Source organism: Emydura macquarii, unplaced genomic scaffold (genome assembly GCF_026122565.2).
Source record: "Emydura macquarii macquarii isolate MOO-44397 ecotype Brisbane River unplaced genomic scaffold, CSIRO-AGI_Emac_v2 contig_1363, whole genome shotgun sequence".
NCBI lineage: Eukaryota > Metazoa > Chordata > Testudines > Chelidae > Emydura > Emydura macquarii.
In genome coordinates this window covers 2,198,797-2,216,912 of record NW_027131500.1, presented here as the reverse complement: position 1 = coordinate 2,216,912, position 18,116 = coordinate 2,198,797, and the positions used below count along the sequence as shown (strand labels likewise).

General features: G+C 39.9%; 1 protein-coding gene across 7 annotated transcripts in view; it reads left to right on the top strand.

The window, feature by feature from the left end:
- The window catches only part of LOC137155422 (storkhead-box protein 1-like), a 129,695-nt gene that overhangs the window by 25,521 nt on the left and 86,058 nt on the right, over nt 1-18,116 (top strand). Inside the window, exon 3 of one of the 7 annotated variants that reach the window (XM_067551676.1) lies at nt 3,025-3,130. The exons of the other annotated variants lie outside the window; for them this stretch is intronic. Within the exon in view, the coding sequence (XP_067407777.1) occupies nt 3,025-3,047 (23 nt within the window). The 3' untranslated portion in view covers nt 3,048-3,130. Of the gene's footprint in view, nt 1-3,024; nt 3,131-18,116 lie in introns of those variants that run through there. 7 annotated transcript variants of the gene reach the window in all.

Here is an 18,116-nt window from a genome sequence, read left to right as displayed (position 1 = left end):
TTGCTGCAGACTTCTGTTGGCTCAACTGAACTATTTATTTGCAGGAAGTAACTTAATCTTAAGAACAAGAAAAACTGGAGATGAATTTTTGCATGAATAAGGATGTATTGGAACTCTGTAAAAACCACAAAGACAACTAAACCTGTTAATTTTGTCAAGTTGATAGAGTCTGTAATAGAGCATATCTCTTCACTGTCCCTTGACTTGGGGATAGAACGGATAAGAAGCTGCCTGCTTAGCTTGCCACATTATGGCTTGATTAATCTGGAAAGGCTTTAGTTACAGGACAAAACCATCTAGCCAGAATGCCTTTGTGTTCGGGGAGCTGCTCCCTGAAAAGTGGGCTGCAGGAGAGGCAAAGCTGGATGCATGCTGAATTCCCCATTCTGTGGGGCGATCCAGCTCTAACTTAACTCAGTGGGGAATTTTTTCACTGTGACCATCAGACTTGGATTGGGAAGTGAAGTGAAGGAAAGATGCAGCAGATTTAGGGGAAGGGGAGGGAAAGAATGTAGGACCTATTTTTGTTTTGTTTTGTTTTTATTTTACATTAGTAAGAGTGCAGGATAGGCTAAAAAGGCTTGAGATTTCCCCCTGCCCACACTTCTTGGTGTTGCGTGTGGAGAGGGCCAGCTTATGACAGCCAAACCATGAGATGCTTTTCGTTAGTGACATCCCTCTTGACATCCAGAATCTAAGCTGCCATGTAAAAAACATGAAATCCTGGGCATTACGGTTGTGAAAATAATCTTAAAAATATGGTCTGGGTGAAAAGTGGTACAATGATGTGGGCTTGAGTCTGTAGACAATAATAGTGGAAGGTGTGACCTACCTAGCACGCCCGACTTCAGGAGGTGTTAACTTTGAAGCCCAGCGATGACATCTTAAATGTCAATATTGTTACTTATTTCACTGTTGAAAAACTATGTCAGAAAGAGGAAGGATCATATTATGAATATCTGCACATTTTCTAGGAGTAACCTAACATGCTGGTGTGTCAAGTGCATGGAGTTTTTAGGATAACACTTCTGTTTTCCAACCAGAACCTTGACCACCATTAGACCTAGGGGTGTGTCACAGGGCGTGGCTCCTCTCCTGCCTTTTCCCTGAAGAAACTACATAGGCTGTCATGGTTGTGCCTTCACCGTGTCCTTTTATTTTAAGTTCCCTCCACCCTTTTCATAACAATCCCCATGCAACAGTCTATTTACAATATTAACCTAGCTTTTGGCCCTCTCACCAGGGCCTGTGGGGAACAGAGGTCTCCCTACTCTTAACCTCTGTGTGGCTAGGTCAACTAGCCCTGGTCCTCCCTATTTCCCTTGCGCTTTCTTCCTGTGCCATCTCTTATCAGTCCTGGGCTTATGGGATAATTGGCTCAGCAGCCAGCCTGGTTGGCTAATTACCTCCATCAGCTTTCTCCAGAAGAACTAATTAATATCTGAATGGTCAGAGTGCAGGCTGACCTGTTTGCATCCTGCCCTCTTCCTCCATCTTGTGGAGTTTCTCTTGTTCTTTGAAGTGCTGCAACATGATGGCAAAGTAGAGCATATTCCCAAGTGCACCTTTCCCAGACAATGCATATTTAGAAGAAGAGCACAATTGGATTTTTTTGCTTGCAGGACTGCTGTGTCTCGCCTTTTGGGTTGCTGTTAGCTTTGGCTCCTGCTCTTTGTGTCAGCTGGGTTATAAAAGGTGTGGGGGAATCAAAACAACCCTCTGCTGATGTCTTCCAATTATTCAAATCTTTAAAATAACTGGGTAGAAAAGTTTTTTATAAGAACATCATGGAAAAAATCAGTGTGTTTTATGTGTAAAGTTTAATGTATGATGAGTGAGGAACTGGAGAAAAGTATATTTACACAGCTCTTTGCGTTTTTCTTGACGGTATAACTTATACAACAGATGTCTCCCAGAGTATCCATATCAATACAAGACATTAGCATTTGCAAGCCCAGACAGTTAAGTCTAAGACTTCTTAAATCTAGGATCAACAGCTGTCTGTTTGTTTATAACTTGTTGGTAGGGGCATAACTGATAGTATTAAGCGAAGAATCTGCCCTTTGATCAAGTCACTGGGAGCTCTTTTTTTTTCTGATTAGCTAGCAATGTCTGGGCAAGTCACCATGCATTGTTAGATGTTAACTCCTTGTAGAGTAGGAACATTGTCTTCATGGAAGTTTCAACCCTGAATTCACTGTGGTACTCTTCCACCCTCAAATACTTCTCAATTTGCCATCCACCCCATGGAAAGAAAAAGACATCTTGCAAACATAATTTTAAAGGGACATTCATGACCCTTTGTTTATTTCCTCCCCTTCAATCTTGTGTCTCCTTCATTTTTTAAAAAGTTTGTCCTATTTTCTCATTTGTTTTACATGTTTGTATTTTAAGTGTGCCATTTTATTATGGTCTTGTTCTGTTGTACAGCATCCAGAGCTCCTTGGCAAGGGCCTCTATAAATTATTTTGTAATAATGATAATTGAACAGTGTTGAGCATTCTCAACTAATAATAAAATCAAAACTTCTTTGCTATATTTGAAAAAAACTTGTTCATTACTTATGTCTGATGTACAAGGGTTTGAGTTACTTTGTGGCATATATATATATATATAATATAATTTTTTTTTTAAGTCTGATTTTTCACAATGGGGAATTAATGTATTTTTACTCTTTCATAACTAGTAGCTAGAAGGACTTTGCTCGGACTTCTCTAGGCTGAGGCCAAGAACCCACAAATTTCAGCCTAAAAGGTAGAAACACAAACATATGAAAACTGGAAGAGGAGGGGCTGAAACAGAAACTGGCACAAATTATCCTCTAAGGAGCTTAAATAATGGCCTCCTCCTTAAATTACAACTTTCTAGTGTTTTCCAGCTTGTTCTTCACATGTAATATTATTTAAAATTGGGTTTTTTTGGGTTAATTTACAGTATGTCTAATAATGGGGGTAGGTATATGTGAGGGAGTGTATGTGTGTGTATAGTTCTGTCATACAAATAATTTCCCTCTGTATTCACCAGATGTTTCACTGCTCTCCTTCTGATGACTAATTTGAAACCAGTTTTTACATCTAAAGAATTCCTCAAGAATTTCCAGGAAGACTCTGAGATCTATTCTTAGTTGCACCACATAGCTAAGAGAATCACTGAAACCTTAGGTTTGATACAATTATGTCTTTCCTGGGGCGGGTTATGTCACCAGTTTTCCCAGGTCACAAGTGATTAAAGTGTGCCAATCTGCATTTTGACTTCATTACGTAGGGAGGGCAGAAGTAGTTGGTAGTACAGCAGTTACTCTAACTGAAATCCAGCTAGCTTGATGTGTTGGCTTCCCCCTCTCCCTGCCCCTGAGAGGCTGTAGTTTGAATTCACCATTGTCAGTTTTCATGGGGTCATGACTGGTATGCCAGCTATTGTACTGCCTTCACTCTCCTTTTACCAATCCATCTTTTTTTTCCATCAGATACTTTGTTGCAAGGACCAGAAAAATGAGTCTGTAAAGTTGTATCTGTCACTAAAAGAAAAATAATAAGACCTCCTAAGAGCTATAAACTTGCAAGATCTTACAGGAAGCCAATGATTTGTGGTAACTGAAGGCACGTTACAAAAGGAGTTATTTATTGCAATATTGATTTAAAAAAACTGAATTTAGATTGCAAGATTTTTACTTAGAATACCCTTGGTTGAACATCTGACTGACTTTGAACCCATGGGCCCCAATCTTTGTATACACATATGCAACTACTACAACTTTACTCATGAATAGTCAGATTAAAGTCAGTGGAACTACTCACTTGAATAAAGTTATGCACTTATGTAAATATTTGCTGAATCAAGGCCTTAAAAATGTAAGCACCCAGGGCAGCATTTGAGTCTCTATTATTGTACTTCACTAGTAAAAATTGAGATGACATTTCTTTTCACCAGTTTGTGTAATGCAAATGGAACAAAATTAAAGACTACCAATAAACCCAGATACTAGTCTGGTTTGCAAGAGAGAAGCTACCCGCTGAACTAACAAAGAATGCAATGTCTAGTCAAGAGTGTAGTTGACTCTTATTAACCTCTTGCATCCTCTCTTTCTGTTTATATTGGAATAATTCAGCATGGAATGGGAAATTGTTCTGGAAAATAACTTGGCATCAAATGGTGACAATTTCGCTGGAGTTGGGTAATCTGCAGTAATGTCAGTCGCTTCAAGTAAATATTAAAATCAACCAATCAAAATGGTCACTCAGTTCAAACAGCCCTGCAATTATTTGCCAATCTTAATAGTGTATTATGCTCAGTGTAGTAAATAATAACAATGTCCAAATCTTATGTAGCTAATTCAGAGAACATCACAAAGGGGAGTATTTGGTGAGAGGCCTTTTTGTTCCAATATATTATGCAGTGGTTTGAAGATGCCTGTTTCTTGCGAGTTTTTCTTCACAAATAATTTCATATTAGGAGCTTGAGCTTTTGACTTAACTAGTGTATTGTAATATGGGGAACTTTTTTATCAAGTGATTTCTGTAAGTCGGAATGATTTTTATTTAAATTTACTAATACTCTAAAATTACCGAGAAACTGAATTAATCTGAAGTAATTTTTACAGATGACTGAGTTGATTGCTTCTGAAAAAAAACAAACTTTGGCTCAACCTCTGATCTGAACCTGAAACTTATAGCATTCCCATAAGCTTTCCTCACTTCCTCATAGCCTGGTTCCAGGCTATGCAGCAGACAGACCCTTAATTCTCTCTCCACAGGCCACAAATCTTATCTTACCTTTGAGTCAAACATCAGCTCATCTTGTCCCTATTGTCCGTTGGACTATCTCATCTCCTTCCACCACACTCTGAGGACTTCCTGACTGGGACACCTCTGAAGAAATCTTGGGGTGTGCAAGATACAAAAGGAGAAGCTGGTCTGAGGTCCAGCAGAAATTCTAGCTCTGCAGGGTGTGTGAGGGAGATAGTGTTGTTAACGTTGTGGTGGGTGAATACAGCTTGTGCCCATGGGTAGGTGTGTGCAGGTTTGAGGAGTTGGGGAAAGGTTTTGGATGAGTATCTAATGGTTGGCTTCTTAACCAACCCTCTGAATCTCTTGTGGTTTACCCTTTGCTAGCTGTGGTGTTTGTGACATCACTTTGTCCTTCTTGTAGCCACTCTCCTTGTTCTCAAAATTTTTATATCCATCTCGATGGCTTATCCAGACTACTCTGAATGCAGCTCCCCACTTCAAGATTTTTAACATGAATAGTATGTTCATCATTGATATTGCATCTTTAGATTTGCAGGATAGTATGCAACAGAGAGACTTTGGCCATGCCTGTATTTAAAAAATATTAGCATTTATTTTACTGGTACCTACAAAAGCAAGGTGATATCCTATTAAAATAAAATAAAAAAGGATTTACACAAGAACTGCATGCCATAGGATTATTTCTATTTTAGGTTTTAATTCTTAAGAAAATTAGAATTTACAGAAAATAATCCTAATGTCAGCTATTATTCCTCAGCATGAGCCCAGCCAGATAAATCAGTAACAGAGAAAACATACCTTTGTATAATACATTTCTAAGTTTTAAAAAGCTGAAACAATTCCACAGTGCTACAGTAGAAGGATAGGGGGACTAGCAGAAGTACAGAACATAAACAGAAAACAGTGAAAAGTGAGTAGGAAGCACTAGGAATGCACATGGGTATGAATGCTTTTGTTCCAACAGGAATTATTAATTCACGGAAGTTCTGTGTTATTCAGGAAATCAGACTAGATGATCATTGTGGGTTCTTTTGGCCTTATAACCCATCAGTTCATAAAGAGCAGCACTGTTAGAAAGGCACTCTAGGTCATACTCTAGACTTTGTATTATGGTAGTGTCTGGAAGCCAACCGAGAATGGGGCTCCCGTTGTACAAGTCTCTTTACCAACATAGAGTAAGAGACACTCTCTGCTCTGAAGAGATGACAATATAAATAGAGAAGACAAAGTGAAGAGGGGAAAGGGAAATAAAATACAGGCGGAGAGCCATGGCTTTATTTATTGGATTTTATAACTGGAGATTTCCATCCAGTACTCTGGATACCCATTCCATAATTTAAAAACAAAATGAAAAACATCGGGAAATAACTACTGTCCACAAACAGTAAAAGCCCTAAAATGTTATTGAAAGCAAGCCCTTCATGTATACCCTGTTTAAGACCTGGCGAAGATAGGTTAGCAGGTTCAGCGAGGCTAACAATTTTCAATGTAATGTTCTAAAAGTGTAGATGTAGGTATGTTTGCCATTAGTACCGCTGCTAGTGGCCAATTAGCTATTTTCTCTCTTTATAATTGTCTAGAGTATCTGGAATCAAGTGAAAATAGGCGGGCCAGGAAGCTGGAGTTAAGAAACTAGACTGAGGCAAATATGTTTGGGCCTGTGAAAAAGTTAACATCTGGCAAAGAAAATAGTATTTAAAATTTGCTAGCAATCACAGTGCCTTTATCCTAAAGAATACTGTTTATTGACCTCAAAGACAATTTATGCCTTCGTTTGAAAAAGTCTTGCCATTCCATAGCTGACTCAGAACACCCATAGTATAACTTCCTTTGAGTGTTCCTCATGGACCCTTTCACAGGCTTTCTGGGCCTCTAGTATATGGACAATGCCATCTTTTTTCCCCACTCAAAAACAGCCCTGTAGTGAGAAATTATTGTGGGAAATCTTTTAACCTCTTTAGTGAAGATACTGTTTTCTAAAGCCGCTTACACTTACAAGCTTCCAGCGGCACAGCTGTGCTGCTGTAAGAGCACCCATGTAGATGTGTTGTATTTACGGGAGAGAGCTCTCCTGTCAACATAGCTACTGCTGCTTGTTGAGCTGGTTTTATTATGTCCACGGGAGAGCTCTCCAGTCGGCATAATGCATGAGCGCTCATGCTGGCAAAATTTATGTTGCACAGGGATGTGGTTTTTTTCACAACCGTAAGCAACAAAAGTTTTGCTGACATAAGTGCTAGTGTAGACATGGCATAAAGATGTCATGAATGAGAATATTGGCCTTTTAAAAGATTCTTATGTGCTGGTAACTAACTTTTTGCAGCTCTGCTGTTTGTAATTACTGTCTGTTGATACATATTTGGCTGACCACAAATTTTCATCCAGAGCAAGAGGAAGGCATTAAACCTGGTGTGTCGTGTCGTGTCCCGGCATGTGCGCGCCACCCCCCCTCACCCCCCCCCCCCAAATGTTTTATTTGTTTACTTTTATTTTTGTTGGGGAACTCATTATTTCTTTCTTCACTCTTTCTTTGTTTTAATTGTTCAGTGTAGTGGACAGAAATATTTTATGGTTACATTCACAGGGCTAATATCTCTCCCATTAAAAGTGTGTGTGTTTATGGGAGGGAGGATGGGAGGGTGGGGTGTTTATTTTGGGAGAACATTTGAATTATGTTTCCTCTGCTCTTCACTCTTGGGAGGCATGAAATTAGAGATTTGGGGGAAGGGGGCACTGGGGTTGGGAGGCAATGCTTTTTTCTGATACAGAGCCTTGGGTTTTTGTTCCAGGATTTCTAGAAGACATTCTAACAGATAATTTTGAGATTTAAAATAAATTCTCAGGGTTTGCTGTCTATCCAAAGATAGTGGTTGTCCCTCCGTTTTACTGCCCCTAGGACAACCCTTTTGTTCTCTGGATTATACTAAGATTCTGTCTCATAAAGAGACCACTGAAGGCTGTTCTTGTCAGGATGGAATCTCCTCAAACCTTAAAATATTCTGAAACCTTTGTCCTCCCTTGGGATTATCATAAAGGTTGGTTCCAACTTGGGTACTAAATTTTGGGCTCTTAGTTGCCTGAAGGTATGTCTACGCTGCAATAAACAACCAGCGGCAGTGAGTCTCAGAGCCTGGCTCAGCTGTCTTGGGCTCATGCCATGGGGTTAAATGTAGCAGTGTAGAGTGTAGACTTTCCTGCTTGAGTTGGAGCCTGTGCTCTAAGACCACCACCCTTTCTGGGTTTCAGAGCCTAGGCTGCAGCCTGAGTGGGAATGTCTACACTGCTATTTTTAGACCCATAGCACAGCCATGTGAGCCTGAGTCAGTTGCCCTGGGCTCTGAGACTCTCTGCTATGGTTTTCTTTCTTTCTTTCTTTCTTTGGTCCTGTAGATGTACCCTTTTGTGGTTTGATGGATTTATTAAGGAGGAAAAATGGTCGTCTTGTAACCAAGGACTGGAATTCAGGAGACTGGATATTCCTTCTGGCTCTGCCACAGACTTTTTGATATGCTCATGGTTGCACGCTTATTCTCTGTGCTGCAATCTGCCCCCATCTGTAAAATGGAGACAGTACTTAATTCTTTCATTTGTATTCAATCATTGTGTTCTTTTTTTTTAAAAAAAAGAAGAACTCCACATGGGAGTTAATGAGGAGCACTAATTAAAAATCAGTGGCACTCTGTGGTTCCTTGTTTAAGATCTCTGATTGGGCACCATAGAAATGCAAAGTAGTATTAAGAAAGGGGTGGAAAAGCCTATCTATTCTGGTTAGTGGATTTAAAATAATGGAAACCACATGGATGAAATTACTCATCCTGCAAAAATCACTTGTCCTATCATCAAAAGGATGATAAATGTTTTAGCATCCTGAAGTTATCAAGAAGTCAGTGATTAAAATAAAACCTCCTTTATTGAGAGAGAGAGAGAGAGAGAGAGAGAGAGTGTGAGTTGGGCCTTCAGTATCCGCAAAAAGGTAAAGACTATTGCATGTGATGGGGAAACAGTGGCATTTTGCCAAAATTTAGTAAAGACTTAGTGAAAAGAATGAAACTTTGACTCTGAATGAGGTCACATGTCTGTAAATATGTAAATTAGGATCACATTTTAGGAGAAGAGAGTTTTACTAATTATTTTAAAAAATACCAAGTGTCTATAAGCTGCTAAGCAAGCTCTGGCCAGGGTATTGTGTCTAACTTAATGTGTAGAGGAAAAAAGTCATGTGAGGCAGGAAGTGTCTTTGGACTCTGTCTGATATTTGGTAGTTGCTTTAATCAGTTGTTTGCATAATTTGGCAGGCTAGCTATTCTGGGCCTTGCTACTGTGTTCAATGGTGATCCAACAATTCAACAAAGTGGCATGTTACAGAGGTGTAGTTATAGTATCTGCATAAAAACTCCACAGTCGTCCTGTGAATTATTTTCCTTAAAAAAAGTAAAGGATTTGGACTAAGTTGTATCACAAATACACGTAAAAACCTTTCCTTGGGCAATGTGGTGGAGAACTGGAATTTTCAAGATAGAACCAGAAACCCGAAGAGCATCTGTTCTGTATATGTCTCCAGCAAGGAAGGAAACCAGCTATGAGTGCAGAAAAGTTTATATTAGTGAGGAAGGGAAAGGGTTCAGTTTCTCAGAACTGAGAGGAAGGGGTGTGAAATCTGGTAATAATTGCAGGAAAGGTTGAACATGAACAATAAATCTGGTCACTAGACTGTTTCAGGCTTCAGTATTAAATGTCACATTGAGAGAGGAAATCATAATATGGTACAAAAAAAAAGGGATGTAACCTGAAGATTTTTCTCTTGAGAGGGGTGAGAAGGTGAATGAAGTTTTGAAGATGAACTGCAAAGGTGTGGTTTGTTTTTGTTGAAATGTTTTAGGCTCTAGTGATATTAGCACAACATATGTAGGCAATTATGTTCACACCTTAAAGCAAAGAAGCCAAACTAAAACTTGCTTCTTCCTTCCCGTACCTGCTACCTGACTTCAGGGTTTTGTTTTCAACAACACTACTTTCTTCTTCCCACTCATTCGTGTAAATGTGAGCAAATCTCTTCTCCTTGATCTCCAGTCTAGCTTCTGACCACTTAACCCATTCTCACCAGTTTTTTTAATGACCTTTTTATGGTCGTCATATCTCGGGATCTTTACTACTTTCTCATTCTCTTTGGCCTCCCCTGCTTTTACCACTGAAGACTCCCTCCTCTATCTTCTTGTACTCTCTAGCTGTTCCTCCAGCAGCTGGTTTGGCATGTTCCTGCTATTTCTTGCCTTCCATGAAGGTTCCATTTGGCTGTCTCATCAGCTGTCCCTCTTCTTTCTCTACACCACATTGCCGCTAACATGGTTTCAGCTACCATTTCCATACTGACATCTCACAAGTCTACCTCTTCACTCCTGACTTGTTTCCCTCCATGTAATCCTTCATGGGAACCTGGCTTGTGGCACTTCTTTCTTGATGGCTCACTAACCAGCCTCATTATTTCCCTTTAAAACGCTCTTGACTTGCCCCATTCACACTCATTGTCGACAACACTATCCTTGCTGTCACTCAGGCTTCTCTGGTGTTCCTCTTCAGTTCCTACTTCTCTTTCACCCCACATATCCAGTTACGTTGAGATCTGCTGCTATATCCTCCACAAGCCTCCACAGCTCAAACTTTTGTACAGGCTCCAATCACCGCCTTTCTTCATTACTGCAGCTTCTTCTTCCCCACACAAAGTCCTCTACTAATTCTTAGCAGCAGTGTTTTGTATGATCAACTTCCTTCCTTGGGAATCTGGCCATCACAGTTCAGGGCATCTGCACCTGTATCCCCCCTCTGTAGTCCTGCAAGAGCACCCACCCTCAAGCGTCTGGCCATCACCTCTTGGGCGGAGATGCATGTCTCGCTTCCTCTTGACCCGGATACTTCCAGGTTGCACAGTTCCCTGATTGTACTGTGAATTCACCAGCAAAATCAGATTGCTTAAACAGGCCTGCTTCCCCCCCCTCCCGCCCCTCGCCTTCAGAGACTGATAACAGTGCAATTGCAACAGTTATAAGTTACCATATAGCACTTCCTATGCAAGCATATTTATTCTTAGAGTATAAGCATTATAGAAAAAAACATATAAAAGAACCTGCATACATATGTTAATAGACTTACTAGAGGTCCCCACCACGGCCTCAGCCAACTGTGACCAATGTGGATTCTGGCAGGTGAGTGCTTCAAACCCCCAAGGGGTCTTTTCGGTGGTCACAAGTTCATAACAGCCACAGCTCAGCACTAGTACACTCATGAAATGCGTAGTCCCTCCTTTACACAGTTCAAGGGTCTTTGATCTGGAGTTTCCAGGAGCAGGCAATCAGACAGTGGGTTTTTCTCCCCAGGTGAGCTTCAAATATCTCCTAGGAAACCCACTTCACACGTATTGTCCCAAATAGTTCTTTGACGTTCCAAACATTTACATTAGTCACCTCCCTAGAAAAATTGCATACAATCCTATAGACACACACACACACACACACACACACACACACACACACACACACACACACACACACACACACACACACACACACTTTGCGGTCCAGTGAATTAAAAAGGCATTAAATCTAACTCAGTTACTTTTAATTTAATTCAATAAAGTTCCTTCAGGATATAATAGGAAATAACCATCAGTCTCACTGACTGTCACTCTCTCTTGGCTCTCCCTCTCCCACTCCTCAAATATAAACTGCTGGTCTTCCCCTTCAGAGTCCCTGCATAACTCCACTCCTGTCTGCTTATCCAGCTTGGTCACAGTGTTGCCTCCCCTCTGCTCACCTAAAGATACCAGCCTCTTTGCTCCTTCTCTCCATCTCTCCTGCAACCTTCTCTGTGCCACCCCGATGCATGGAACATCCTTCCTGAGCTGGCCTACAAGGTCATTACTGTCTGCACATTCAAATACCTTCATCTACATGCCTTCTCTGAATACCCTGTAATCTGTAAAGATTACCCTGTAATCTTTATAGAGGGAACCCTTGTCCTTCTTCTACACATCAATCCTATTGCTTCATTGCTCCCTTAGTTCTGGCATTGTCTGTTTAAAGTTGGAAAGAAAGCTGTTAAGGTTAAGGGCAGTGTTGTCTTGTAAGGTTCCTAGAATCCAGGTGGGCATTGTAAAATATTTATTATTAACTCCTATGACTCAGTTACATTCCCTGCCAGTGCATTTAAAATTCTTGCAGCACCATGCACAGAAAAAGCCCTGCATTTGGAAACAAACTCACAGGAACACCGGTGTGAATGTATTGAGGTCATAGCAAGAAACTAGATGTTGCTAGAAAAACATAATTCTTATATCCACTTACCTTGCATGAACATGAATCAAATATTGATAGTATCACTATGGCTCAGTTGACTTCAGACCATCCTAAAAGAACAGCCATACTGGGTCAGGCCAATGGTTCATCTAGCCCAGTATCCTGTCTTCTGACAGTGGCCAGTGTCAGAGGGAATGAACAGAACAGGTAATCATCAATATAAATCAGAATATTTATATTCAAATCCTGTAACAGGATTCTGGCTACTACCCAAAGCTGGTCTGCAGTTCCAAACTAATAGTTATTAGGATAAAAGCCTGTATACTACCATCCATGGGCCAGCCACAAGAGGGTGACAAAGTCGCATGCATATTTTATCTACTGCATTGCGGATACCTGCAATTTTATGGTCTTTGCAGTGTGATTCTGAGACTCTTGGAAACTTTGGTATGCAATATGTGCACTTCCCAATGGAACCTAAAATACAGGTGCCAGACCAAATCTATCGATACATTTAACTTTGTTAGAAGTTGGAGATACCAGGAGAAGGCTCCAACCAATGCTTCTTCCAATGCTGCTGTCATTCCCTTGAGTATATGAAAGAAGAAAGCCACCTTCCACCAGAGAGGGTGGGAGGGGTAGAGCAAGCTACCTTCTGAATTCCAGAGGAGTAGCCGTGTTAGTCTGTTTTTAGCAAAACAGCGAGAGTCCTGTGGCATCTTAAAGACTAACACATTTATTTGGGCATAAGCTTTCTGCATAATATTCAAACACAAAATAAGTATTTTTTGTGTGCAAGCCTTTACATAGTACAGACACTGATTTCCTAAGCATCAATATCTTTAATTCATTTTTCACTTCTTAACATATCAAATTGCTGGTGTCTGCAGGATTTTAGTTTAATCTTGGTATCTTTCAGTTCAGATTCCAAGGAACAACAGAGCATCTTGGCATTTAAACAGCTATCTTTTCAGCTGTAAGATTTTCTGTTGTCATTGTTGAAAGTTAATTTTATTTTAATGATTCTACCTATCTGCTTGATTCAGTAAAGTGTAATCAGAGATTGAATCTGTCTTAACAAAAGCCATATTTTAAATACAGTTCTTGTAGCTGGGTCTGTGATTTCTCTAGACAGCCAGGACAGAGCTGAACTATGTAATAAATCATTTTACAAACTCCTACTATATATACGAGGGAAGGGGGCCAAAGCATTAAAGATCTCATCTGATAGAGCTTTTCCGTATGTATCTCTTATAATTTTAACTATGTTTAAACCTAGTTTTTGTAGTGTAACTTCAGCACAAATGTAGGCAAGGCTTGAATGATAATACTAGTTAATGTAAAGTTGTGAATTCTGTAGTATGTTTGTTTCATGAGCAACCAGAGAATTGGTTTAGGTGCTTGGTTTTGACTTGTGCCCACGTGTAACTATATGGTACAGCAGTTGATGGAATGCAGATAATAACTTCATTTGCTTTACTGTTTAAGTACATACTTGTGCTAGCAGGTTTCCTAGCTTTGCCTGGACCTGCTATATGAACTTTAGCAAGTCATTTAAGCTCTGTGCCTCAGTTTCCCCATGTTCAAAAAAGATGGTGATGCTCTTTGGGACTTATAAAGCACTTTGAAATCTACAGATGAAAAGCACTATAAAAGAGCTAAGTGTCGTTGTTTAATTATTGGGCTTTATCACTTCCTTAATTGGCCCTTTTTACTTATTTTAAATCTGCCTGTCTTTGAGACAGGAACGCCCCTGTTTGTTGCAAAACCTGTGCTTCCTATGTTATAGGCCATAGTAATGCAGCCAAGTCACTGGGCTGGCCCATGACCTAAAACACTGTTAAAAACTTACATTAATAACTAGTCACTTCAAAGCAGGTCTAAAACTGAGAATAAGAGGTTGGTGAAAACTTCAGAGGCCTATTGAGTCAAGAAAGCTTAAGTGAAACCACTATAAAATGTAGTCTATCTTTAGGATTGTAGGAGTATAAATGCAAAAACTATTTAGTTTGCTAGATAATTGACAGCTGTATTAATATTTCAGAATTGCAGAAACTGGTGGAAGTAGCTATTTTCTGTGTAAAACCATTATTGCTGTCTAGATGGTGAAACCCACTTCCACCAGCCCTGAAATTCTGCTTTAAGGGTTTGAGCTTACGTTCATTGCAATCAATGGCAATACTCCCGGGATCTTTAATAGTGCAGGATCAGGACCTGAGCAAATGGATGAAATAGCTTCTCTCTATAAGATAATACACCCTGTGAATGGCAGCTTTTGAGGAGACTTCCTAGAAATAATTCATGTAAACAACACGAGATTGTAGTTTAAATGTTAGGTAGAATGCAGGGGTATTGTGCATCTATCTTTCCTTTGGATTTCTCTTATTGCTATTCTTTCTCTTTTTTTAAAAATTTCTTCCCTTCTTGTGTCTGTTTGGACCATTATATGTTTTTCTTCATGAGACTACAGGCATTTTTAATAATAGTTCAACATTATGATGTACTAAATATTACGAATATAACTGATATATAAAGTACTGACTGTTTGAACTTTTTCTGTGTTTTCTGTGTATTGTGTCTTTTTTTCATGTGCACTGGGGTTTTTTGGTAACTTGGAAATCTTGAATACACAACTTAGTGAAACTTCATAACCTGTCCATCTAACAAGCATCTAATAGCCTTTGATAATTTTGGGCCAGTGGGGTAGGTTGCACTGTGGGCACAAATTATGGGAACATTATACAGAGAATGAAGATAACACCTTTTACTTTGAATAGGGAAGAGGTGACATTTTCCGATTTCATGACTTTAATTTAAATAAGAAGAAAATAGTATTGTAAGGTGAAGAGAAAAGAATGACAAAATACTGTCTGGAAGTATGTCATATTTTAGTGCTGTTTATTATAGGAAGCTGCTTTAAAACAAGTCCAAGGACTAAATTTGCTAGACCAGGTGAAAATATTGGTGCCATCCTCCTCAAAAGCCTGTAAGTCAAACAAATAAACAGTGTTGTTTGTTTACAGGGTTTCACACTCTTACAGTTTAATCACTTTCTGTATAATGAACTTTAACGCATGCTATGTCTTGTGTTTCCGTTTCACCTTTTTTGTTTTCCTGTTTCCACTGCCAGTTCTGGTCTCTATTGTTGACTGATCATGTTGTCTCTTTTATGCATGTGTGTAGTGTTTCTCTTTTTCTGTCTCTTTCCCTCTGCCTCTTTCCATTCTTTCCTCCCTCTCATTCTCTACAACTTACCTCTCTACTATGTCTGTCAGTCTCTCTGTCTCCCGCTTTCTCCGCCCAGTGGTCTCCTCATGCCTTCCTTTACACACTCTCATGTTCACTCACATTGGCCTTAGTGTTTATTTGTTTTCTGTGTAATTTTTGCTGTGTTGCATCCCATAAAATTGCTCCTAAAGCCTTTGTCTTTTTCTTGCTGAGCCACATGACAAACCTCACATAAGTAGAACTCAGCAAGAGGCAGGGGCACGGGTGCAGGAGGAGGTCTAAATCTGCCCTTTCAGTGAACAAATTAGAAGTGACTGTTGCTTGAGACTCTAAGGTCAGAAGGGACCAATATGACCATCTAGTCTGACCTCCTGCTCAATGCAGGCCACAGAACCATACCCACCCACTCCTGTAATAAACCTCTAACCTATGACTCAGTTATTAAAGTCCTCAAATCATGGTTTAAAGACTTTAAGGTACAGAGACTCCACCAGCAAGTGAGCTGTGCCCCACGCTACAGAGGAAGGCAAAAAAGCCCCAGAGCCTTTGTCAATCTGTCCTGGGGGAAAATATCTTCCCGACCCCAAATATGATGATCAGTTAAACCCTGAGCATGTGGGCAATACTCACCAGCCAGACACCCAAGAAAGAATTCTCTGTAATAACGTAGAACCCAACACCTCTAACATTCCTTCACAGGCCATTGGCATATCTACCACCAGTAGTCAAAGATCAGTCAGTCCCATCATACCATCCCCTCCATAAATTTATCAAGCTCAGTTTTGAAGCCAGCTAGGTTTTTTTGCCCCCTCTGCTCCCCTTGGAAGGCTGTTCCAGAACTTCATTCTTCTGATGGTTAGAAATCTGCTTCTAATTTCAAGTCTAAACTTCCTGATGGCCAGTTTATATCCATTAGTTCTTGTGTCCACATTGGCGCTGAACTTAAATAATTCCTCTCTCTCCCTGGTATTTATCCCTCTGATGTATTTATAGAGAGCAATCATATCTCCCCTCAACTTCATTTGGTTAGGCTAAACAAGCCAAGCTCTTTGAGCCTCCTCTCATAAGGCAGGTTTTCCATGCCTCGGATCATCCTATTAGCCCTTCTCTGTACCTGTTCCAGTTTGAATTAATCTTTCTTAAACATGGGGGACCAGAACTGCACACACTATTCCAGATGAGGTCTCACCAGCACCTTGTATAATGGTACTAACACCTCCCTATCTCTACTGGAAATACCTCGTCTGATGTGTCCTAGGATCGCATTCGCTTTTTTCACGGACACATCACATTGGCGACTCATAGTCATCCTGTGATCAACCAATACACCCAGATCCTTCTCCTCCTCTGTCACTTCCAACTGTGCGTCCCCAGTTTATAGCAGAAATTCTTGTTATTAGTCCCTAAATGCATGACCTTGCACTTTCCACTATTAAATTTCATCCTATTTCTATTACTGCAGTTTACAAGGTCATCCGGATCCTCTTGTATGATACCCCAATCCTTCTCTGTATTGGCAATACCTCCCAATTTTGTGTTATCCCCAAACTTTATTAGCACATTCCCACTTTTTGTGCCAAGGTCAGTAATAAAAAGATTAAATAGGATTGGTCCCAAGACTGATCCCTGAGGAACTCCACTAGTAACCTCTTTCCAGCCTGACAGTTTCTTTATTCACCTTTTAATTTTCATATTAATTCCCATCTTTTCCAATTTAACTAATAATTCCCCATGTGGAACCGTATCAAATGCTTACAGAAATCTAGGTAAATTAGGTCCACTGCATTCCCTTTGTCTAAAAAAATCTGTTATCTTCTCCAAAAAGGAGATTGGGTTGGTCTGGCATGATCTACCTTTTGTAAAGCCATGTTGTATTTTATTAACCTCGAGAGCCTTAAATACTTTATCTTTCAAAAATTTTCCCAAGACCTTGCATACTACTGAGGTCAAACTAACAGGCCTGTAGTTACCTGGATCACTTTTTCCCCCCTTTCTTAAAAATAGGAACTATGTTAGCAATTCTCTAGTCATACAGTACAGCCCTTGAGTTTACAGATTCATTAAAAATCCTTGCTAATGGGCTTGCAATTTCATGTGCTAGTTCCTTTAATATTCTTGGATGGAGATTATCTGGCCCCCTGATTTAGTCCCATTAAGCTGTTTGAGTTTGGCTTCTACCTCGGATGTAGTAATTTCTACCTCCATATCCTCATTCCCGTAGCCATCCTACCACTATCCCCAAGATCATCATTAGCCTAATTGAAAACAGAAGCAAAGTATTTGTTTAGATATTTGGCCATGCCTAGATTAACCTCCACCCCATCTTCAGTGCTTAGCGGTTCCACTTCTTCTTTCTTTGTTTTCTTCCTATTCATATGGCTATAGAACCTTTTACTATTAATTTTAATTCCCTTTGCAAGGTCCAACTCTACTTGGCTTTGGCCTTTCTCTCTTTATCTTTACATGTTCTGACCTCCAAGAGATAGCTTTCCTTGCTGATTCCTCCCATCTTCCACTCCTTGTAGGCTTTCTGCTTTCTCTTAATCACTTGTCTGAGATGCTTACTCATCCAGCTTGATCTACAACTCTTGCCTATGAATTTTTTCCCCTTCCTTGGGATGCAGGTTTCAGATACTTCCTGCAACTTTGACTTGAAGTAATTCCAAGCCACCTCCATCTTTAGATCCATGAGTTCTTCAGTCCAGTCCACTTCTCCAACTAATTCCCTTAATTTTTTAAAGTTAGACCTTTTGAAGTCAAAGACCCTAGTCACAGATCTGTTTTTGTTTATCTTTCCATTTAGTTTGAACTGCATTAGCTCATGGTCGTTCGAACCAAGGTTGTCCTCTTC